The 25,933-nt window shown below is 40.3% G+C and overlaps 1 protein-coding gene across 2 annotated transcripts in view; it reads left to right on the top strand.

Moving 5' to 3' along the window:
• Positions 1 to 25,398, top strand: part of CCBE1 (collagen and calcium binding EGF domains 1) — a 172,841-nt gene extending 147,443 nt beyond the window's left edge. The window contains exons 6-12 of one of the 2 annotated variants that reach the window (XM_063295778.1): positions 5,066 to 5,172; positions 8,504 to 8,624; positions 13,404 to 13,543; positions 13,739 to 13,774; positions 14,902 to 14,937; positions 20,273 to 23,714; positions 24,435 to 25,398. In XM_063295778.1, the coding sequence (XP_063151848.1) occupies positions 5,066 to 5,172; positions 8,504 to 8,624; positions 13,404 to 13,543; positions 13,739 to 13,774; positions 14,902 to 14,937; positions 20,273 to 20,503 (671 nt within the window). In that variant the 3' untranslated portion in view covers positions 20,504 to 23,714; positions 24,435 to 25,398. The remainder of the gene's footprint in view (positions 1 to 5,065; positions 5,173 to 8,503; positions 8,625 to 13,403; positions 13,544 to 13,738; positions 13,775 to 14,901; positions 14,938 to 20,272; positions 23,715 to 24,434) is intronic. The other variant, XM_063295779.1, reaches the window with a different exon arrangement.
• Positions 25,399 to 25,933: the final 535 nt, after the last annotated feature.

Here is a 25,933-nt window from a genome sequence, read left to right on the forward strand (position 1 = left end):
AAAATAGTTTCCTTCCGGTTCATACATCTTTGAAACAATCTACTTTGAGTACCACCTAGTGGCAGATTTAAGTATCTACCTTTTGGAAAACTATAAACAATTTGCATTACGCCAACCTATTAATAATATCTGCCTCATATTGCAACCTTGCTGTATTCAGGTAGATCTTCCAATAAATTCCTGTTTATGGAATTAAGGCTGTTTGCCTCTCTTGGGCTTCAGAAAGATTTTCAAGTTTTGGAGAACAAGAAACGAGGCAGCAGCATTGTGAACCTTTTTCCATACTACCCAGACAATATAGCACAGTCAATCATCAAATGAAGACACAGTGTAACTAATACAAGACAGATGATAAATTTAATCACCTCCCACGAACAAGAATGCATTACAAACTACTTTCTGGCAGCAACTGCCAAAATAAGTGAGACAAGATTTAGGTTTCAAGGTTGTGATTTACTGCCCCTCCCCAAACAGAATTCACGTAACAGCCTCAGCAACTGGACTTATTAGCTTCCTAACTAGAATGGAGCTCCAAGTTGATGTCAAAGGCTGGAACTTCTTATGACAACATACAAATTGTCACGGGCACCCTTTGGAGAGAAAAGAAGGGGCAGATGATGAAATATGTGTGATTACATCATTGTGCAAATGTTATGGTTTATTTAATTGCATCAGATGTTGGGATGCAAATATGCAATGGTGGTATTTGCATAGTTATGTCACTAGGGACATGTCTTTTTGGTGTCATCACATTTTGCTGTGTGTTTACCCATTAAGTATTTACCCACTAAGCTGTATTTTAGTTTGACCTACTATATCATCCAAACCAGACCACAGATAAGATGTGGATAAAAAGAAACAACTACAACCTGTAATTTTTATTGCTATTAGTTCTTCCTAACTCTAAATTAGCATGTCATACAAACTCAAACCACTGGTTAACGTATAGTTAATAACCCATTATTCCTTGAAGAAAAGAAAATGGCATGGCAGAAGAACCATAAAATAGAAATATTTCCCCAGCAAGATCTCTGCTACTGTGCCCCTTTCCTTTCCTTTCCTTTCCTTTCCTTTCCTTTCCTTTCCTTTCCTTTCCTTTCCTTTCCTTTCCTTTCCTTTCCTTTCCTTTCCTTTCCTTTCCTTTCCTTTCCTTTCCCCCTCTGTGAGTGAGCAGAAGCTTTGCTTTCAAGAAAACAAGAGAAAATGGCTTTACTGATCTATGATACTAGCTTTCTATAATGTCAGAATAACAATTGCAGCTATCACACTAGAGATGTCATATCTTAAAAGTTAGGTAGCTACCAAATAATTCAGTTTGCTTGTTTTCCACTCTTCTATAAAGTGTGCTGTAGAATTAAGCATCCTTAGAGTCTCAGTGTTCAGTTTTATTGAGATTCTGGAACCCATCATTAGGAATATAAGTTTAGAAACATGTTAGCTATACTGGTCATATCTCTCTAGGAAATCATTTTGGAGAGGACAATGAAGAGCTGGGGTTATAACTTCCAGATTCCCATTTACTTACACTTAGCTGGGATTAACATCCAACAACCTAAGAGACGGCTTTATACATGGACTTCACCAGATGGACAACACCGAAATCAGATTGACTACATCCTTTGCAGCCAAAGGTGGTGGACATCTATACAGTCGGTAAAAATAAGACCTGGAGCTGACTGTAGTTCAGATCACGAACTTCTTCTTGCACAATTTAGGATTAGACTAAAGAGATTAGGGAAGACCCACAGATCAGCTAGATATGAGCTCATTAATATTCCTAAGGAATATGCAGTGGAGGTGAAGAATAGATTTAAGGGACTGGACTTAGTAGATAGGGTCCCGGAAGAACTATGGACAGAAGTTCGCAAGATTGTTCAGGAGGTGGCAACAAAATACATCCCAAAGAAAGAGAAAACCAAGAAGGCAAAACAGCTGTCTGCTGAGACACTAGAAGTAGCCCAAGAAAGAAGGAAAGCAAAAGGCAACAGTGATAGGGGGAGATATGCCCAATTAAATGCAAAATTCCAGAGGTTAGCCAGAAGACATAAGGAATTGTTTTTAAACAAGCAATGTGCGGAAGTGGAAGAAGACAATAGAATAGGAAGGACAAGAGACTTCTTCCAGAAAATTAGAAACATCGGAAATAAATTCCAGGCCAAAATGGGTATGATCAAAAACAAAGATGGCAAGGACCTAACAGAAGAAGAAGAGATCAAGAAAAGGTGGCAAGAATATACAGAAGACCTATATAGAAAGGATAACAATATTGGGAATAGCTTTGACGGTGTGGTCAGTGAGCTAGAGCCAGACATCCTGAAGGGCGAGGTTGAATGGGCCTTAGGAAGCATTGCTAATAACAAGGCAGCAGGAGATGACGGCATCCCGGCTGAACTGTTCAAAATCTTGCAAGATGATGCTGTCAAGGTAATGCATGCTATAGGCCAGCAAATTTGGAAAACACAAGAATGGCCATCAGACTGGAAAAAATCAACTTATATCCCCATACCAAAAAAGGGAAACACTAAAGAATGTTCAAACTATCGAACAGTGGCACTCATTTCACATGCCAGTCAGGTAATGCTCAAGATCCTGCAAGGTAGACATCAGCAATTCATGGAGCGAGAATTGCCAGATGTACAAACTGGGTTTAGAAAAGGCAGAGGAACTAGGGACCAAATTGCCAATATCCGCTGGATAATGGAAAAAGCCAGGGAGTTTCAGAAAAACATCTGTTTTATTGACTATTCTAAAGCCTTTGACTGTGTGGACCATAACAAATTGTGGCAAGTTCTTAGTGGTATGGGGATACCAAGTCATCTTGTCTGCCTCCTGAAGAATCTGTATAATGACCAAGTAGCAACAGTAAGAACAGACCACGGAACAACGGACTGGTTTAAGATTGGGAAAGGAGTATGGCAGGGCTGTATGCTCTCACCCTACCTATTCAACTTGTATGCAGAACACATCATGCAACATGCTGGGCTTGACGAATCCAAGGCTGGAGTTAAAATCGCTGGAGGAAACATTAACAATCTCAGATATGCAGATGATACCACTTTGATGGCTGAAAGTGAAGAAGAACTGAGGAGCCTTATGGTGAAGGTGAAAGAAGGAAGTGCAAAAGCTGGCTTGCAGCTAAACCTCAAAAAAACCAAGATTATGGCCACCAGCTTGATTGATAATTGGCAAATAGAGGGAGAAAATGTAGAAGCAGTGAAAGACTTTGCATTTCTAGGTGCGAAGATTACTGCAGATGCTGACTGCAGTCAGGAAATCAGAAGACGCTTAATCCTTGGGAGAAGACCAATGACAAATCTCGATCAAATAGTTAAGAGCAGAGACATCACACTGACAAGAAAGGTCCGCATAGTTAAAGCAATGGTGTTCCCCGTAGTAATATATGGCTGCGAGAGCTGGACCATAAGGAAGGCTGAGAGAAGGAAGATTGATGCTTTTGAACTGTGGTGTTGGAGGAAAATTCTGAGAGTGCCTTGGACTGCAAGAAGACCAAACCGCTCCACCCTCCAGGAAATAAAGCCAGACTGCTCACTTGAGGGAACGATATTAAAGGCAAAACTGAAATACTTTGGCCACATCATGAGAAGACAGGACACCCTGGAGAAGATGCTGATGCTAGGGAGAGTGGAGGGCAAAAGGAAGAGGGGCCGACCAAGGGCAAGATGGATGGATGATATTCTCGAGGTGACGGACTCGTCCCTGGGGAGCTGGGGGTGTTGACGACCGACAGGAAGCTCTGGCGTGGGCTGGTCCATGAAGTCACGAAGAGTCAGAAGCGACTAAACGAATAAACAACAACATCCCATTAACTCAAGGCTCTTCAAGAGATCAGCTGGCCTGAAATCGACTGAAGGATCTAACTGCATCTTGTATTAAGCTTATATAGAAGAACTGTGTATTTTACATTACTGTAATTACAAAGTAATATTATAAATACCTTGATCATGGAGCCAGACCTCAACATCTGTAAAATCTCAGTTTTTATCTTTTGTAAAAAGTAAGCTTGTAATCCTTTCAGTCTATAGAAGCTGACATTAAAGTCTACAGGCAACTTTGAGTTGGGAAAAAATAAGTGAAGCAAGAGTTCAAACAATCAGGCGCAAAGCTTCCTTTTCTCCCATACCATGTAATGATTTTTTTAAAACAAAAGATGTAAAAGACTTGATCATTTATGGGATTTATATTCACTTTTCTGCCACTGGATGCAAAATAAGGAGATGTTGTCAGCATTCTGTAGTTGACGTGTGACAGATTCCATCAGCAATTACAAATTTGGTCAGTATTCCTTTTGAATAGTTGATGCATCATGGATTTCTAACTGAGCATTGTTACACAACTGCAGTAGAATGCATCCAAACAGATATGTACAGTAGTTAGTATAATTGCTAAAGATGCATAAATTATAGGGGGCGGGACAAAAATGTGCTCTTTCAGGACAGAAAGTAGGGTTAGAAAGGACTTGATACATAACTAGAAGTGCCAGACTGATTGTAGAATTCCTTTTTTGCTCTCAACTGTTGCCCTGTATCTACTCCTGGGAGTTGCATTTGCACAGCTAATATAATTGGTGACAATAAGGGTTGCATTTGTGCAAATTTCAGGCAATTCTCCTTGCATGGGATACTGGCACAATTTATGGTATAAGAAAGTTGCCCTCTTAATGGGAGCTGATAAATCACTGTGGGTCTTTACATTTCATGTACAGTAAAGACTTAGATAAAAGTGGAGAAGTATGCTCTTTTCTCCCCTAAGGTATAAAAGGAGTTCTCTAAGAGGCATTAAGACCTGCTGATTAGAAACAGCTGCTGCTAACGCTGTTTGCAGCTCTCCAGGCATTTGTAAGGATTCATGGAAAAGGCTGTTAATACAGAGGGTACCTTTCCTTCTCACGGAATGATCAAGAAGGAACTTTTAAAAGGCTCTCTGTGCACAGCTTTCTTTGGCATTTTTCTGCCCCCTTTCTGTTTTTATCTCTATTCAGAAAAGAAGGAGGTTGTACTGAAATACTGAGCCTTGCTCTCCTTCCCTCCCACTTTTTTTTTTAAAGCAGGCTTTTCTGAGAAGGTGGATAATGTGGTGAAACCAGGGGCATGCTGTGCCTCCTGCAAAGAATTCCACCAGATCAAACAGACGGTACTGCAACTGAAACAAAAGGTATATTTAAGAAATGTATCAGTTTTGCCCCAAATATTGAAATCATAGGTATTGACAAAGAGGAGAAATTGGCAGGGGATTTTAATTGCTTGAATAGATTGTGGAATTCAGTATGTTTTCTTGGAGACATGTCATCCATTGCCATTTCACTTGATATTTTTTAAAGGGTAGATGGCATGGATGGTCTGTTTTGAGATGGAGCTAGACAGTTTAAAGAATCTCTTCCATTTGAATGGCTGCTTTTACAAAAATCACTTAAATGTTTGTTTATATTTCCCACATTGAAGGGAGCATGTCATGTGGCCCCCCAGGGTCAAGTTGATTTGTTATAGTTGATTTTCTAATGATAGTGTTTATCATTATCTCTGGACCATTGCTGTTGCAGGGAAAAAGCACAGTGGTTTGCGGAAAAATATATCTGCACCTAAGCTTACTTCTTTCTTCCTTGCTTCTGTGAAGGAAATCCGTATGGAAACTGAGGTGCCTGAAGGATGCAATGAGTTTTTGCTTGAGCGTGGTTAGGGTAAGAGTTAGTGTTGATCTTCCTTGGGCTGAGGTAGCACAGCTTCAAGTATCTCCTGATTATAGGCCAGCCAGTCTCTCTGAGCCCAATTAATTCACACAGCATTGTTAATGGAGATACCAGAAGAGCCCCCCATGTTTGCTGCCTGAGCTCCCAAAAGAAAGATAGGATAAAAATGCAATAATAAACGTTTATTGACATTTATCTCTTGCAGGGCAATATTACTTTGAATCTCATAATATAGTATAAGGACAAGCTAAAAGTCTGAAAATTAAAACTCTGAGCATAACGTTTAGGGAGGAATGGCAATGTTAGTCTTGCAAAGTAGACCAGACAAGCACAACCAGGAGTACTAGCTCTATCTTTATTGTAAGGTTACTTTAATGGAATCTTGCAAGTCTGAAAGTACCCCTCCTGTCCCTCACTTTTACTCTGTTGAAAACTGGGGGAGGGTTCCCTTCTGAGACGCTTTTGCCACCCCTCCTCTTTTGGACCCAGATTTCGTTTATCAGACTGTTGTCTAGACTGCAACTCTTCCTCCTGGTCTCCCAAGGTCATTCCCACATACCATTCCAGGCAAAAAGAGATTGGGACTGAAAGCAACTTGCAGATCGTGAACTCACACAGAAAGTTTGGGTGTTTTACCTCTTCTTTTCACTTCTCCCCAAATTCCTAAGATGACTGTTGTGAGGCATTCTGGGGAAAATATGACAGACTTGATGGACCTCACAAAATGTATGAAAGCAGCATTTCAATGTTGCGCCTAGCACATTATTGGGTGGGAGAGACAATTGCAGCTAGCAATCCCTAAACTCAAATTGGGTGGTAAAATTGGCTCAATTGATGATATGATTGTTCTGGTGGTTTATAATAGCATCTTGAAGATTATTATAAATTCCACTCCTGGAAGGCAGCAATGACAGACAGTTATAAAGTGGACCCTTTTTACCAAACCTAGGGTTGAACATGGTTTCCAAATTGCAATCGGAGTTTTCAGTACATGATGGTAAAATCCAAACATCTTGAGGAATATCATGCATGAACGGATCCTAAATTATACACTGGAATTCTCTGCAATGCTTAGGATTTGGGGAAGCCTTGCCAGAAAAACTTCCCTGGACATAGGCATTTTTCAGAAACTTCTGGTTTAATCTTCTACCCTATCCCCTTGACAGAATTGCAAAACTAGTCAGAAGGAAGCTTTTGCCAAAGGAAATAAATAACAGACAATCCAGGCATACAAACAATCCCATGTGTGCAAATATTCTGTATGCGTATGTGCTTACTCAGATACAAGCAAGTATGCATTTAATTAGAAGAAAGTCCTAGACTGGACCTAACTGGTCCTTCTCCAAGCCAACTTGGCAATTATTTCTGCATGGAACCTCTTCAAAATTACAACATAAAATGTAGGTTTCAGCAAGGGTTAGTATTCATCTCTGTGACTGTTGCCCCATTGGATAGGACTCTGTGCAAGTATTTACATTATTGTGGGGAAAGATTCGTGCATGAAGTAAGGCTGAGGTCATTCGCAGCTTGTGATTCCAAGGCTGAATCAAGACAGTGGAATGGAATAGAAATGAGGTCAGTGTGTGTTTGCATCTGGTGAGGAGGATAAGAAGACTCCACATCAAAAGCAGAATAGTTAGTGCTGAAATCCAGAAGAGTGGCAAGTGAGCACGTAGGTGAGTGGGTGGACCAACCCACATGGCCTGTGCTTCAAAATCAGGTTGCTGTAGCAAGCTGGTTTCTGCCTATCCTTTAATAGAAATACTTAATGCTATCTTAAATATACTATTAAAATAGCCCATCTACTCATCTGATAAAGAGTTTTCTCACTGTATGGAGTCTGACCTTTAGAAGTGAAAACCCTTCTTTGGCTCATCAGTAGAGCACAACTCTTAATGTAGATGCTCCAGGTTCAGTCTTGGGTGCTTCATTAAGCAGTTTGGGGCAGAAGTACAAGTGGGTGCCTAACTTCAGAGCTCATCAGCTCCAGCCCGTATAACCAATGATAAAGCATTGCGGATTGTCTTTCAAAATATTTGCAGGGTATTGGGCTGTTTGTCCCTGATGAGAGACTTGGGTAGCACCACAGCTGTAGACCTTAACAAGACTGTTGTGTACATAGTGTGGGTATAAAGCAGCACTTAAATCTGACTTTGCCCTTCATACTAAGTCTTACTTTCTTTTTCAGTATTCAAATCCACCAATAAGTGTAAATCCTTCAGTGTGTCAGACCTGACAATAACAGTTTTTCCCCTTTGCAAACAGTAGGTCACAGTTCTGTCTATGATCATAGAAGTGCCAGAGTGTTAAAGCCCTCTTATTTCAAGTCAAGGTACCATAGTCTAACTGAGGCCTCCTGTATAGCAGCTTTTTTGGGGGGTGGGGGGCAGGGGGAGCTATACTACGCTAAGTTACATGATGGAAATCAAATCTAGTCTGACTTTGTTCCTCAGCTGCAATTTGAATCTGAACATAGTAAATGTAGGTTATTATTACAACTGTGTTGCTTTGATTACATTTACATGATTCCTTCAGGTTATGCAAGGCAGAAAAGATGGAGGCTATCCCATTTTATTCAGTAAAGGGAGGAAGGGTGAAAAGCAGATGGTGCTCCCTATCTCAGCCTGGCATGCTATCCATTCTATCACTCTGGGGCTTTCTGAGCTCAGAATTATGGACATGGTAGCTGAGTCATGCATTGAGATAAAGAATGTATACTGCTTGATGAAGTCAGCCATTCAACTGGATGAAGTTGAATATGCAAGTGGCTTCTGGTTTATGACACTTCACTTATTGCAGGTTGCTTGGCTACCAAATAATGCTGTTGACCTTAGCAAACCAATCACAGGAGAAAAAGTACTTGCATCCAATGCTTATATACCTGGCCCTCCTGGACAGCCAGGGGATCGGGGTCCTCCAGGTAAGGCAATAAAATAATTCCTACATGTAAAAGCATCATGAAAATTAAGTTCTTATATTGCGCCTGTATCAGTTCTCTGACAAAAATTATGGATCAGGAGCAGACATCAGTTTTTCTTAAGATACTGTTAGGGTCACTTAGGCTTGCTCCATCCGATGATTTTCCCATCTCATGAGCTGTCCAAGGTGCTGTAAACTTCACTTCTCTCTCCTAACTGAAAACCATCCACTCCCAAGTTGTGCTATTTTTGCATGATTAGTAAACCTCAAGATTGGGAATGGCAAAGAAATTAGAAATCAACTGGGAATTTTCCATGAAAATCTCAGCCTGGAAGACTTTTCTACTTGCATTTTTATTGCCATTTATTTAAGTGAGCACTAAATTACTATATAAATTACTATTATTTTATCATTGATGAGTTCTCCCCAAATTTGGTATTTTGGAACTGCAACCCCAGTTCATATTGGTGTTAATGTGTTACATAGTATAATGTGCAATCCAATTTATTTATTTGCTCGTGAATTACATTATTTACTGCTGATTCTGTAACTGCCTCATGTTACTTTATACTTTGTATTACACCAGTATGTATTACAGCACTAAAACTGAATAATACATCAAAATTACTACAATTACAAAAACAGAACTCTGCTATTTTCTCTATACTGTGACAAGTTGATTGATTGATGATGTACCATCAAGTCGTTTTTGACTCCTAGTGACCATATAGATAGATTTTCTCCATGATGATCTGTCCCAAACCTGTTCTTTCAAGTCTACCAACAGTGCCCTCATTGCCACTGTAACTGAGTCCCTCCACCTTGCTGCTGGTTGTCCTCTACTCCTCTTTCCTTCCACCTTTCCCAGCATCAGAGTTTTTCCCAGAGCGCTAGGTCCTTGCAGAATGTGTCCAAAGTAGGATAATTTGAGCCTGGTCATTTGTGCCTCGAATGAGAATTCTGGATTGATTTGTTGGATAATCCATTGGTTTGTCTTCTTGGCTTTCAGTGGTATTCTCAGGAGTCTTCTCCAACCCCAAAGTTCAAAGGCGTTAATACTCTCCCTATCCTGCTTCTTCAAAGTCCAACTTTTGCTTCCATAGAGTGTCACAGGGAATACCACGGCTTGCCTGATTCTGATCTTTGTAGGTATAGACACATCACAGCATTTGAGTATCTTTTCCAAGGCTTTCATGGTTGCTCTACAAAGAGTTAGTCTCCAACATATTTCTTGACTGCTTGTTCCTTTACTCTTGATGGTTGATCCTAAAAGGCAGAAGCTATCCACTGTTTTGATATCTTCATTGTCAATTGCAAGGCTTGTTGTTCTATCTGTTGTCATTAGTTTGGTCTCCTTTATATTTAATTTTAGTCCCATTTTTTCACTGTGATCTTTGACTTTTAGTACTAGGGCTTGCAGATCCTTTGTATTTTCAGCTATCAGAATACTGTCATCAGCATAGCACTGGTTATTGATGTTTCTTCAGTTTTAAAACCACACTCATCTTCTTCCAATCCAGTTTCCCTTAATATATATTCCACATGTAGTTTGAATAAATGGGGGGGGGGAGTATGCAACCTTGTCACACGCCTTTGCCAACCTGGAGCCAGTCTGTTTTGCCGTGTTCTGTCCATGCTGTGGCTTCCTGACCTGTATATACAGTAAGTTTGTCATGAGGACAATGAAATGTGCTGGAATTCCCATTTTTCTGAGCACATTCCACAGCTTGATGTGATCAAGTCAATCAAAGGCTTTTCTATAACTGATGAAGCACATACTGACTTCTTTTTGGTATTCTTTGGCTTTTACAATTATCCAGCATGCATCAGCAATAATGTCTCATGATCCTCAGCCTTTTCTAAAGCCAGCTTGAACATCTGGCATCTCTTTTTCCATGCAGGGCTCTAATCTGCATTGGATGATCCTAAGCATTATTTTGCTAGTATGTGAAATTAAGGATATTATATGATAGTTTGCACACTCTATTAAGTCTCCTTTTTTAGGTATTAGCATGTACATATATTAACCTCTTCCAATCAGTTGGCCACTGTGTCGTTCTCCGAATTTGCTGGCACAGCTTGGTTAGCACCTTGACTGATTCTTCTTCTTTGCTTGCCATATTTCAGTGGATATTCCATCAGTTCCCATAGCCTTCCTAATGGTAATGACTGGACTGCTGATCTAACTCCATCTTCTAGTACTAGAGGTTCTTGTAAGTACGGAATATATTCTAAGGTATCTTGGATGTTCACATATCTATTGTATAATGTTTCAGAATACTCCTTCCATCTTCCTTTGATCTCCTTTGAATTGATTACTATCTGTCCATTAGAGCTCTTTAGCATACTAATTTGAGGGTGGAACCTCCTCCTGATTTCAGAGATCATTTGAAAGACTTCCCTTGTTTTTCCATGTCTGTTTTCATCTTCAATGTCTTTACAGATGTTGTTGTAATAATTTCTTGTTTTTTTTAACAGCTCTCCGAAACTCTTTGTTAAATTCCTTTCTGAGTTTTTTGTCTTTCTTGGCTTTGGCTTCTCTCTTCTTCTTGGCAATTTCCATGGTTTGTTCTGACATCCAGCTTGCTTTCTTCTCTTTCTTCATTATTGGCAGTCTGTTTTCACATTCCTCCTTAACAACTTCTTTAAGTTCATTCCATAATTCCTCTGATTCTCTGTCAATGAATTCAGGACTTCAAAGTGATTCCTGATGTTCTCCTTGAAAATGGTGGGTATATGTTCAAGATGATATCATGGAAACTGACTGGCTTTCTTCTTCTGTTTTAGCTTAACTTGGAGCTTGCACATGAGCAGTTCATGATCTGTTCCATAGTCAGCACCTGGCCATGTCTTTGAAGCTATAATTGAATTTAACATAGTCAATTTGATTTCTATATATTCCATCTGGTGACATCCAGGTATAGCGGAATCATTTTGGTTGTTTGAAGACAGTGTTAGTTATGAAGAAATCATTGGAATGGCAGAAATTTGTAAGTTGGTCTCCTGCTCCATTTCAGTTTTCTAAGCCATACAATCCAACTACATTTTCCTTTTTCACATTTCCAACTTTGGCATTCCAGTCTCCAGTCACAAGCAGCACATCTTGCTTGCATGTTCTGTTGATTTCAAATTGAACTTGATCATAGAAGTCATCAACCTCCTCCACTTCAGCATCAGTGACTGGGGCATGAATGATTGTCATAGTAAAGGGTTGTCCATGAAGTCTAATTGATAGTATTTGGTCATTGATTTCATTGTAGCCAAGTACCCTTCTAACTATAAAAGCAACACTGTTTCTTCTTTGTTTTTCATGTCCTTAGTAATAAACAGTGTGATCTTCTGACTGAAAGTGTCCAAGCCCAGCCCATCTTAATTTGCTGATGCCTAAGATGTCAATTTGAAGTCGTTTCATTTCTTCTTTCACTGTGTTGAGCTTTCCTGTATTCATGCTTCTTACATTCCATGTTCCTACTGTAATTCTATCTTTGCAGCTTTGGATTTTCTTTTCCTGTATGGCAACACCAGCAACTAGACATCCGAAAGGCTTTAATCTAGCCACGTCATAAACACCATTAGCATTCCAAAAGATGCTCAGCAATTCCTCAGTGGTATGTTGAGTGCCATCCAATCTGAGGGACCCATCATCCAGCACTATATCGTCAATCATTTTATATTTTCTATTCATGTGGTTTTCTTGGTAAAAATACAGAAGTGGTTTACCATTGCCTTCTCCCGTGCAGTATGAATTGATGCCTTTGACATTGTCACTAAAGTCATCATCTGCCTCTGTATCACTGCTCCCAAGTATAGGTGCCTGCTTGCTTTAGCTGGGCAGCTGGGATGACCTTCATGCCTTGGGTGACCCTGCTGGGAGTTTATGCTCTTGGCATGCACTCTCGACGCTCTTCACTTCTCCTTCCCAGGAACACGCCCCCTCCCCGCCACAATGTGGCAGCACAGCAGGACTTGAGGGCGACTGTGACAAGTACATTCAGGAAAAGAAATAAATATGCAATATTTGCAATGATTTGGACACAAGACTGCTAGTTTAAATCGAACTTTGAATATTAAGTTCACAATACAGTGGAGTGGTGTGAACTATGTTAATTTTGAACATGGCAGATATTGTCAGTGTCAAGGCAAAGTGCACTTGGTTTGTGCTAAATATATGGGGTTTGATCTGGGAAGGGAGATGTTAATATGGAAGCAATTTTGCTTCCAATTTCGTTTTCCTCATTGGGAATTCAAAACATGCTTTCGTGGGCCACCTCTCTGCCTTTTCCCTTAGCCTAAAGGAGGTCTTTTCACAACTAGGCTGGCCTTTCACTTCCACTTACAAATAGGTCTATTGAGGATTCCGTGCCTGACATCTGACAGTGTCCCTGGGCAGGTAACTGCTGCTGAAAGTTATGCATTATTTGAATTTCACTTCTTTTTAATATAGGGATTGTATCCTGGACTTCTAGTTCATCAAGTTATATAATAGTAGTGTGAAATACATCCAGATTTTCTTGGCACTGAGAAAAAAGCTGTTTTTCTTCACTTGGCCTTTCAAGCACTTCTGGAGTACTTTTAATTGCTGTTGACTCCTCTTTTATTTATTAGCTAGGGTTTTTTTCCCATGGTTGATGTCTTTGTAATTTTCTAAAAACCTTGTCAACAGCCCTGAAACTACTTCTTCCAATTCTTGACTTAAAACAACCATAAATACCCTTTTTATGCAAAATTGTCCAAGGAAGCTACTGGCATTCTTAACTGCATTGTCTTGTTTCCATTCCAGGGGTTGCAGGTCCAAAAGGGAGCCCTGGGTTTCCTGGATCCCCTGGTCCTCCAGGAGTGCCAGGCCCTAGAGGAGCTATGGGGCCAATGGGACCATCCCCGGACCTGTCTCACATTAAGCAGGGCAGAAGAGGACCTGTGGTCAGTATTATGTCTCCATTCTTAAGTGTGTACAGCAATGTTTCTCAACCTTGGCCACTTTCAGATGTGTGGACAGCTGGGGAATTCTGGGACTTGAAGTCCACACATCTGAGAGTGGTCAAGGCTCTGGTGCATGGTATAGTCTCTTGATCTTACTGATACCAGGTTTTTGAGGAATGCAATTTTATCTTCTAGGGTCCTCCAGGTGCACCAGGAAGAGATGGAGCAAAGGTCAGAAGTACAATTTCTTGTCCTCTTCTTTTTTTTCTCCTTCTCCTCTTCCCCGCAAGAGTCCTTCTCTTTCGTATAAAAGGTCATTTCTAGTTTTTTCAATTTTGGAAGGTGGAAAGGGTTAGTGCATAACAGGGTTGGCTATTTTGATCCCATCCACTCCCACTCCGAGTGCATTTCAGTTTTTTTCCCAACATGTATCCCAGTAATCAATATAGAATTAACTAACACAGACATTAACCCACAAACTTACAGAAAAAATTTACTGGAATAGCAATTTGAGACATCAAAAAGTATTTTGATGCAGTAGTCACTGTTTATTAATCTATGATTTATCATGTATTGCCTGTCGTATATCTTTTGCTGACTTTCAGGAAAGTATTAAGAACTTGAATGTTTGTGTATTTCACAACATGTTATTACTGTATTTGTCCTGTATTGTTTTGCCTTGTTCAGTGATGTTTCAACCTATTGCACACTCCCTTGAGTCATTTCAATCAGGCTATCCCATAAAGTGAATAAATAAATGTGTTATAATTGTTTTAAGTTTCGAAGGGAGCTTTTCAGTGTAGGGTGCAACTTGCTGATCTGAATGATTTCAGAATAAATGTTGTAGTTGTGCTTATTATGCTTAATAATAAATGACATTAAGACTAGGGAAGTAGTTTAAGGCTTAATTGAATTGGATCATGACTTTGGCATGCTTAGAATACATCCACTGCAATCAATAGGAAATTAAGTTAGTCATGACTAACAAGTCCCTTTAATTTCAGTGAGTGTCCTATGAATATGAGTAACTGAGTCTAACCAATAGTTCTTTGTCCTCATGGAACATACTTAGAAAGTGCTGCAAGCATTATCTTTGGTAGGTAATCAAATATACCAATTTTGCTACAAAAAATTGATTCCCTAATCTGGTCAAGAAGAGAAACTGAAGCTACCATCTTGTATACATTTAACTAAGAATTAGTCCCATTGAACTCTGTCTTCTAAATTGACATACATAGGATCTTACAGTAGGCAGTTCTAAGTGTGAAAATAGCACTGTTTGGAGTTTTGATTTGAGACCAACAAGTTATGATTCAGTTTTCATTAAGGCAACTTAACCAGAATGATGTTTGTTACAGGGTGAAAGAGGTGCACCAGGAGAAAAGGGGCCACCGGTAAGTATCACATCCAAATCTAATCTCAGTGCAAATGTAATCTGTTCATACATTAGCCAGGAAGCATCCAAATACAAATGTTCTTTATTTTAGAGGAATGCCTCATTTGTTAGACAGACAGAGAGATACTTTTTTTTATCCTGCCTTTATTATTTTTATATATATTGTAATAAAACAGATGGACAAGGCTGTTCATTCATTCGTGCAATTTATATAGCTGCCCATCTCACGTATGTGACTCTGGGCGGTTCACAAAATTAAAACCACAACAAAACATAATAAAAAAATACAAATAACCTTAAAACCATATTCAAATCAAATTAAAAACCATAGAAAACATTATCAACGGCATTTACAATTGACACACCCATCCATACATCACAAGCAGTACAACCATCGCCATAGCCAGATCCCCAGGCATGATGGCAAAACCAAGTCTTCAGCAGTTCCTGGAACACAAGTAGGATCAGGGCCAATCTAACCTCTAGGGGGATGATGTTCCAAAGGATGATGTTGCCTTATTGTGGTGACCTTATTAAATCTTTTGAAAAAATAATTGTTTGAGTAACTAGCCAGATAGCCAAGGTGGTGCAGTGGTTAAAGTGTTGGAGTGCGAACCAGGAAGACCAGGTTGTGGTCTCCCCTCAGCCCCGCAAGCTCAAAGGGTGGCTTTGAGTGAATCTCTCTCTCTTGCACTTCAACCAACTTCATGGAGTTGTTGCTGTGGGGAAAAGTGGAAGGGGAACCTCTAGGAGGCACCTTCAGCTCCTGTACAGAAATAATATTTACAATCCTGGTTTATACTAGACAACCCGTGACCTACTGTGTCATTGTTTTAGAGCTATTTCCTTACCAGATTCCTCAATGCTTTCAACAGTGGCAGAGTTTCTAAGGTACTGCCTTAACTGGAAAAGTTCTTAAAAATTGAGGAAGATATTCAGAGATGTATCTGGTTTGAAAATAGCCCAGTCAGGCATCAGGAGCTGACCACAGGAAATGTTTTATGACATTTTGTATTACATCATAAAATGTTTTATGATCATTTTTATGTCATAAAATGTTTTATCAGATTTGCCAAATTCCTATTCCATGGGAGTCATGGGTCCTGGATTTTGGATTCATTCTGTAAGTTAGCCCATTTGAGGTACCTTGGTTCAAAAATTGTTGCCCTCCGATGCACTGTTTCACCTGGTTAAAGGTTACAAAGTTCGAACAGACATGAGGGTTTTAGTAGTAGATAGATAGATAGAGACACTTATGTATTTCATATTTTTAAAATTGTCTTGCCCTTATTGCTTACAACCTTTTGATCACTGGATAGGATGAAACTCTTGATTCAATGTTAGGTTCTTTATGTTTTTAGTTAGCTAGCACTGAGGTTGTTTTATGTGTGTAAGGTGGCTTTAACTATTGAGCAGTCATTATTGCTTCCCGGTAAAATAAATTATGCCTTTATATCTTTTGTACAAGAAAATTGCTTTTGATTGGATTTTGTAAAATTTCTCAGTTTTATTTCAGAATGTAACAGACTGTCATATAACTTACACTGCGTATAAGCACTTCTCAGCTGTGGTTTCTTTGCAACTGGGGAATTCCTCTAAAATAAAGAACATTTGGTATTTGGTTGTTTCCTGGATAAATGTCAAAAATGTTAAAAAGCAAATGAGTAGCAGGCTTTCATTTTTTAAAATATTAATGAGAATTCAGCATCCTCTTGTGTCACTGAGTGAGTGGGACACAGGCAGGATATGAGTTCTTTTTTCTTATAGGGAAAAAAAAGAGAATTACAAGAAAAAAATGATAAACAGGATTTTTAAGCTTTTAATTGTCTCAATTTCCTACTCACCCATCTCCAGTTCTTTACAAGAACTTGCGAAGTGCTAAATATAAATTAAATAAATTGCTTTCTGTTAAAGGAACTTTGCATTAACATGCTTATAGCAAAGGAATTTGAAGAACAATTTGATACTCTTATGGCACATCAATTAAAGCTGTAAAAAGCTTAGAATTTTATTTAAGTGATTTGGCACAACTATGGAATGCCCAGAAAGATATATTTAAGATGTCAAAAATGTTATTCAAAGCTTTACAAAAAAGATAAGGATTGAATGGAAAATGAATTAAAGCTTTTTCTGTTTGGATAATCCTACTTTCTGAGTCTTTCCAGTATGAAGAAATTCAACATATTATTGATAATATAAAGAAGGGCAAAATACCAGGGCTTCATGGTTTTCCTATGGAATGATATAAAAATTCTTAAACTTCTATTGTTTTTTTCAAAACATGTCTGAATCTGATACCCCATCAGCTTTTTCTTAATAATTCTTACATGGCAGTTAGTTCCAATGCCAGATAAAGATCAAACATCATGTGCTATTTACATATACATTTATTAATTAGTAAGATGTGTATACTACTCAATATAAACAATCAACACAATAAAAAAATAAAAATAAATAATCGTTCCTGATTAGGAATCAAAATCATCAAAGACCCTGTTTAAAAATGAAGGTTTTAAAAAGCTTTCTCAAAACCAGACATGCAAAGGTCAAGCTGTTTTCAGGGCCAGCATATCCTACAGTGCTGAGGTCATCTTGAAGCAGACCTATGTTGGAGCAAATGCTCCCCTCACTTCATATGGGGACAGGACTCTAAACAGGTCATCTCTCAGCGATATGACAGAATGGGCAGAATCATTTTGGAAGAGGGGTCCATAAGATAACCTGGTGCTGTGCCATATAGCGCCAGCATTTTGAATTGAGCCCAAAAGCCGATTGGCAACCAGAAAGTAGCTGCTATCTTGCGATAACAGCCTATGTGCCAGCAGCCTGGTAGCCACATTCTGTACCACCTGTAGCTTCTGGTACAGGTCCATATGCAGCACATTGCAGTTGTACTAAATTGTAGTGCTAAGGGCTGAAGTCTCTGTTGCTGATGCATCCTGGTCCCAGTAAAGCCATAACTGCACATCAGCTGAAACTGGGCAAAAGCCGTCCTCACCATGGTCTCCACTGCTGTTTAAGCAGGAGCCCTGAATCCAGAAGAATGTGGAAACTATTTCTCAGGCTGAAAAGGGGATTGGCGGTTATCAAAATATGAGCAGATACAGTTTGTCCCTCTTTCATGGAAGCACAAAGCCGTCTCTGCTTCTCACACCCTTTGCCTCACATCACACTTAAAATATAAAGATGAAACATCTTGCCACTGGCATAGAGAATATAAACAGGCTTAATTTGAAAGGAGGTCAGTTGCTAGAATTCTTGTGTTGTTACCTAATCCTCCTTTCTAATATACGGTACATCATTAATGTGAGTTTTTAGGTTGGTTTCTTGGATTATCAGTTTCCTGCTGAGATTTGGAGGAGGAGAAAAAGTTGACGAGGAACCCCAAGTCATGGACCTGCTCCTTCAGGAGAAGCATGGTTCCACTAGAGGCACAACTGAGACCTATGTTTCAGGGAGGCCAAGAAGTTTATGGACAAACAGCAGCTCCATCTTGCTAGGATTTATGAGCTTGTTTCTCCCCTAGATGGTTTCAATGTTGCTCAGAGGTACTAAGTGAAACTTACATTAAGAATACCTAGAGAAAGATCTCAGATGATTTAAAAATTTAAATCTATTATGCTTAGGAAAAACAACTGGGTTAGATAGATCAACCTTAGTTAAGATGAGTGTTTGGGGTAAAATTAATATTTAAAACTGAATGTTTTATGTTTTACTGCCGGCAATGTATACCATATGTAGCATTCCTCTGTACATTCTTCCAGAAATTTAATGCACTGTTTGGAGTTCAGGGAGAGGGAAGTCTCCCACTCTTGTTTTACTTAGGAAGCTTCAACTATCAGAGAGAAAGCTTTTAATTTTCCAAATTATGCCATCATGAGTATCTTTTTTCTTAGGTTAATGTATGGCAGGTTTTGCCAACTGGAAATTTGCCATTATTGGTATCTTAGAATTGATATATTTGAGCTTCAGAAGTCTAGAAATTGAAGAGTGCTGCAGTCCAGTTACCTTGGAAAGCATGGAATTCTCCCTTTCTGAATTAGCTATGATGCCACAGAGTAGATCAACTCAAGTTTTACCCTGATGAACGTGTCAGCAACCCAAACTTGAAGAAAGCAATGCAGTGTTTTTACTGGAGCTTTTTTTTCTGGGCTACAACACTGGGCAACCACTAGCAGGCAGCAAAGAGGTAGAGTTTTTGGTATTTCTTTGCTGCCATCTAGGGAGCATCTTGATGTTTGCAGCACAGATATGGCATGCCTATTTTTCTCTTTCTCTTCTCTTTCTCCTTCTTCCACGAAGGAAGGAAGGGAGGAGGAGGAGGAGGACAAGAAGAGGAAGAAAGCAAGTAGCAACAATCCCCAAAGAAGATGGGGGAGTGGAGGAGGAGGAGGAGGGAATTGGTAGCAGCATTGATGGAAGCAGCTCTTCTCTCACTAGCCCCTTCCTTCCTTCCTTCCTTCCTTCCTTCCTTCCTTCCTTCCTTCCTTCCTTCCCCTATTTGGATCATCTTCTTGGACTACAATGCTTGGACTGGCCAGATACAGTAGCCATAACCCCATGGTCAGGTTTGTTGAAGGGGTGGGGAAAAGAGTGGCCAATGTGGCAAAGAGGAGTCCAGGAGAGGTGCTGTTCTTGAAGGCCCCAAAATGGTTGCCTTCCCTGTCTTCAGTGTGTGCCTGCCACTGATTAGAGGACTAGGTAGAAAACTGGACTTCATATTGTAGCGTTTATCCTTTTTTAATTGGTAACTAAACTGAATTAAATGTTAATTACTTAATTGTATAACATGACAGGCAGTCCTCCTTACTTACAGAGGTTCTGTTCCAGCCAAATAATTGCAGGTAGCAAGATGTGAAGGAACATACTTTATGGACATGCAAAACCCTGTCCAACATCTTGCACATGCATAAAATACACAAGAAATGCTCCCAAACTGCAGATTTGCAAACTTGAGGGCCAATATGTTGCTTTTGACAGGGTTTCCCCCCCACATTCCTCTTCTTCTTTTCCATTCCCCCCCCCCTTTTAAATATATAAAATAGGGTCACCATAACCAAATTGTTTGAAGTGTATGTAACTAGGAGTATTCCTTGAGCCATAATAAAATTAATATTGGTTTTTACTCCAGTATAGTTAAGGTGGTCCCTATAAAAATTGTTTTGTTTCTGCTGCTACCCATGGCAGTCAAATGCCTGGGGTCTAGTTTATGTCCAGGGATAATGGGAGTTGAAGCCCAACACATCTAAAGAATATCCAGTTCAGTGTAAGAGCCCAGTTCAGTGTAACACAAAAGACAAGTAACTTTGGGGTCTCCTTTGTAACTTTTTTAGGGGCCACCAGGTTCTTTTGACTTCCTGCTGTTGATGATGGCAGATATCAGGAATGACATTGCTGAGCTGCAAGAGCGGGTGTTTGGACACAGGACTCATTCATCAGCGGAGGAGTTTCCATTACCTCAGGAATTTGCTAACTACCAGGATGTGGATCTTGGATCAGGAGAAGACTATAAACAGAGGACTATGCCGAAAGACTCCAGAACATTTGAAGAAGGCAATCATTAAAAAGGGACCTCTGCTTTGGACAGAGTGAGAAGGGGTTGGGTAGTGATCCACAGGTCACTTAAGCCAGCATATTTGCACACACCCCAGCTTAGCCATGGAAAAATCAGTGGATAATAAGACCATGTGTCAAGGGGGTTACTACATTCCTTTCCCTAAACATTATAGCCCAAACAAGGAGGCAAGGTAGGTTATTAGTAATGCTGTGTCAAAGTCTTGTCTTGCAGTTTCTTCCTGTACCAAAGAGGCTTCTGCCTTTTTTACCTCTCAAGGTGCTTGGGAATTTCTTTGGATTTATCAGGTTGTTTTTCAGCTTACTTTATTGCCTGCCCACACTTCCCAGTCTGAAGAAGCCCTACAGGAGGCTTGACGTTTTGCCTTTCCTTGGTAATTGATTGAAGTGCAGGACTGCAGGAACTGGAGAGGTGACTGTATAGTGGAACACAGGACATCCACCCAGAAGAACTCTGCTGGACCAGGCCAAAGTCACCTTAGTCCAGAACTTCTTTCTTACAGTGGCCAATCAGTTGCCTCTCAGGTGCCCACAAAGAACAGACAGAAAAATGCCCCCTTCCACCATTCTTCCCCTGCGGATATCCTGGCCTCAAGCAGAGGTAACCTAGTGTCTTCATGATGAATAGCTTTTGATGGACCTGTCCTCCACGAATCTATCTAATCCTCCTTTAAAGAGACCCAAGTGAATGACTATTGCCATTTCTTGTGGGAATGGATTCTACGTGTGACTTGTACACCAGAATTTCACTGGAAATTCTTTTCTCCTTGCGGGGGGGAAATGTTTTTCATCAAACTGAATGAGAACTAAGAGCAAAAGAAATGCAGGGGAATCTTTCCACAGAGCACTAGTGACTATCGCCCACATGAAGTCTTTGTGCCTAGAATGTCCCACTGAAAATTGCATATTTGAATGTTTTCTCTAGAAAAGAATCATCTTCCTTTTATGTAGAAACCACTGAAGCTCCTATGCTAAACAGAAAGCTTCTGGGTGGACCTTCCACTTTGCCTGCCAGTTTTTGTGTGCAAGAATTGCTTGGTTGAGCATTCAACTATTCAGTCCCTCGGTGATGCTTGAGGTGCTACAGCCAGCAACATCATTGGATCTGGCTGTTATGTGAGTTGCATATCAGGAGCCAAGGAGAGCCTCAGCACCGAGCCACAGATCATTTACCCCGACTCTTGATTTCAACTTCTTGCCCTGCCACATTCCACACATGCAAAAAGGATTGAGCAAGCGGAGCCAGGAGCAGAGGCATCTGCAGGATCTACTGCTTTCTGCGAAATGACAAAAGCAACCTACTGTAAAGCCATCCCCATGCAAGGACTGCCCCTTTTGTGTATGTGTGTGACATCATGGCACATGTACAAAACAGACAGAGCTTGCATTGCATCAGTGTGATGCTGTTTCCATCATTTGTCCTCTCTAGACCCTCCCACCACCACTGCTGGCCAGGAACACTTACCTACACAGCTTTCTTGCTATCTGCTCTCTTCTGCAGTAGGAATTGTATGACACCCTTCTCCTTGACCAGGAAACTTGTATATTCTGAAGTAGAAAATGTTTCCTTTTGATGTAGGCTTTCACGGCTGGTATCTGTTGGGCTGGGTTCCTGCCTATATAGTCAGGACACCTCACTGGCTATAAAGACAGGAACACAGTCAGTCCCTGCTCATTTGCCTGTGGTCTGTAGCCTCTGAAGATGCCAGCCACAGCTGCCAGTGAAACATCAAGGAATCTGTTCTGTAGACACGGTCACTAAACCCTGAAGCCCAACACTGCCCAATGCTTCCTTTGTCTTGCAGTGGCTCAAAGCGGCTGCTGTTTTAATACATATAGGGGGAAACAAAAAATAAGTACACTCTGCACATGGGGAATCGCCATGGATAATAATTTTGCCATGCCAGATACTGCAGCTTGCTGGCCACCTGTAAACAGTTGTAGGTCCTCTCAACCATATTGTACCAGTTCCTTCCCATCTTACACAAAGGTGGTTGGATATGCAGGGCAAGAAATAGGCCTGTCTGCATCATGCAGTAGATTAACATCACAACAGGGGCATCTGTAATAACACATGTTCTGAAAGAGGCAAGGTTGCTCTCGGTGCATCAGTGTAACTCTCCAGGCCAGTGTTCCTCAGCCTTGGCAGCTTGTAGATGTGTGGACTTCAGCTCCCAGAATTCCCCAGCCAGCAAGGCTGGGCGTTGAAGTCCACACATCTTCACGCCGCCAAGGCTGAGGGACACGGCTCCAGGCAAAGAAACCTGGTAGCTGGCTTAAGTACTGTGGCTTAAATGGTTTGTAGATTGCACTGTTAAAGTTGACTCTATCTTAAACATGCACTGGTAATGTATGAAGTTATAAAAGTATTTTATTGTCCAACACTTTCTCTCTCTTTCCATTTTCTGTTTGAGTTTGACTCTTCCTTCTTCATCAAAGATATTATCTTAGCTAATATTGTACCATATGCATCTGCATATAGAATCAGACCCAAAATGAGATCTAAACTTTTACCTGCAAAATATCCCAGGTGTGGTCTGAAGTAGTAGTTCCAAACCTCCATAACTTACCAATAGGTCATCTGTAGTTAACGCAGGGAATCCTCTATCTGTAGCTCTGCTATCCACCCCTGCTTCCTCCTGGCAGCTCTGTTGGAAAAAGGGGTGGTGTGTATTCAACAGTGTAATAATGAACCAATTGAATTGGATGTCTGGAATTTTATTAGGAAAGGGATGAGAAGACGATATAAAACCAGAAGTAGAATGGAAAGATTAAACATGTAAATCAGATCAAGCCGTTTTGGTTACAGTAGGAGTTAAACATACAGTATGCTCTGTATACTGTCATTGCTATTTTATCAATGCCAATTTAATCAAGTATTTTGTAATCCTATAATGAGACAGTTACTAAATCACAGGTATATTTTTGCTCTTTTTTTTTAAGCTATAGCTTAACATGTCTGCAATAAAACACTGATTGGATAGAAAATGCTTTTTAAAACTGCAGTCTCAAGGATGCTGTGTAATGGCTAAAGTCAAACTCTATTGGAAATAATTGGAAACACCGCTTCCCAAAAGGAGAGGGAAGCTATTAGCGGGGCAACATTTCTGCCACTGGAGAAGCCCGGTGTATCTACAAAAAGCTCAGTGGTTTAGATGCATTGTTGGAAGGATACCTTAATTGACAGTACAGATTGATAAAGTGCAAAAGCTGGTTTGCAGCTAAACCTCAAAAAAACCAAGATTATGGCAACCATCTTGATTGATAACTGGCAAATAGAGGGAGAAAATGTAGAAGCAGTGAAAGACTTTGTATTCCTAGGTGCAAAGATTACTGCAGATGCTGACTGCAGTCAGGAAATCAGAAGACGCTTAATCCTTGGGAGAAGAGCAATGACAAATCTCCATCAAATAGTTAAGAGCAGAGACATCACACTGACAAGAAAGGTCCGCGTAGTTAAAGCAATGGTGTTCCCCGTAGTAACATATGGCTGCGAGAGCTGGACCATAAGGAAGGCTGAGAGAAGGAAGATCGATGCTTTTGAACTGTGCTGTTGGAGGAAAATTCTGAGAGTGCCTTGGACTGCAAGAAGATCAAACCAGTCCATCCTCCAGGAAATAAAGCCAGACTGCTCACTGGAGGGAATGATATTAAAGGCAACACTGAAATACTTTGACCACATCATGAGAAGACAGGACACCCTGGAGAAGATGCTGATGCTAGGGAGAGTGGAGGGCAAAAGGAAGAGGGGCCGACCAAGGGCAAGGTGGATGGATGATATTCTAGAGGTGACGGACTCGTCCCTGGGGGAGCTGGGGATGTTGACGACCGACAGGAAGCTCTGGCGTGGGCTGGTCCATGAAGTCACGAAGAGTCGGAAGCGACTAAACGAATAAACAACAACAACAACAGATTGATAAGGCGTGGAGTGTAGGAAGTCCTGACAATTTTTTTCCGCTCACTGGCATGCCTTAAAATCGGACACAATTCAGTTCTTTCAGGAGACCACATTTTGAAAAGCCAAACCAATGCTGATACATTATCATCCCTCCGCTTTCCGCTTTGACTGGGATGACTCCAGTAGCGCTTGGAAAACACCATTCTTCTGTTACAAGCTTTTCCTTTTGTAAGATTGCTCTGTAAATATTATTATTCAAAGCTAGTAATTACATGGAAGAGTTCACCTCTAGAAGTGCTGAAGCCTTATCTTTTGCCCAAGTTCCCCAAGTTCACAGGCACTTCCTCTCCAATTCAGGTAATAGGATTACAGCCTCAATGTTTACATATGGTCATGGTTTCCCCCCAGAAAATAAGTAAATTCCGTATTTCCCCAAATACAAACATTCAAACTTTTGCCTCATACTTCCCCATTTGGCACAGAATATAAATATGAGTAAGAAGAAGTAGAAACTTAAGTATAACTTTATTGATTAGTCAAGTGACCATATCAAAGCAATGGGCATAAGCCACAAGTAAGAAGTAATGAAGGAAGAAGAAAAAGACAAAGTTATTTATAAAAATAATAATGGCAGGATAAAAAAAAGTAGTATCTCCCATTTGAGTAATCTCTTCAGATTTTAAGGCACTCGCTGCCTATAATCAGATGGATAAATTCTCCCACAGATTCCTTATGTAAATGAATGAATCATTCCAGAGCAAAACAAATTAATTTACAATAAAGTTCTATAATTATATGCTATCTCTTTTTTTCAGATGGTGTTTTATAGCAAACAAACTGAAACAACCAAGTATTGTGTCTTTGTGCACATTTAGAAACATATATAGTACATTATTATTTATACTAATTATATGAAGTACTAAAACTGTATAAAACTGTAATTATGCAGTATATTTGCAAGTAAAGAGGAATATTTTTTTAATGGTGGTGTTGGCTCTCTTGTGTCTTCTTTCTGGCTTCTTTTTTACCTTTAAAGAGACAGTGGCATCACTGGATAGCGGAGAGGTCAAAAGGCTAATAAACTTAGCTCTTTGAATGAAGGGATATTACAAGCTTTTCCTTAGAAGATCAAACACAGAGCTTGACAATTGTCCTGGCTAATGACCAAAAGCAACAGGAAGAAATATCCTTCATCTTGTCTGAGGAAACACTTCTCCCCCCACCCCCACCTCCATTAAAAGGTAAAGGTAAAGGTTTCCCTTGACGTAAAGTCCAGTCGTGTCCGACTCTAGGGGGCGGTGCTCATCTCCGTTTCAAAGCCTTGGAGCCGGCGTTGTCCATAGGACACTTCCGGGTCATGTGGCCAGCATGACTCACGGAACGCCGTTACCTTCCCGCCGAAGCGGTACCAATTAATCTACTCACATTTGCATGTTTTCGAACTGCTTGGTGTGCAGGAGCTGGGACGAGCAACGGGAGCTCACCCCGCCGCGTGGTTTCGAACTGCCGACCTTCCGATCGA

Source organism: Candoia aspera, chromosome 2 (genome assembly GCF_035149785.1).
Source record: "Candoia aspera isolate rCanAsp1 chromosome 2, rCanAsp1.hap2, whole genome shotgun sequence".
NCBI classification, from domain to species: Eukaryota; Metazoa; Chordata; class Lepidosauria; order Squamata; family Boidae; genus Candoia; species Candoia aspera.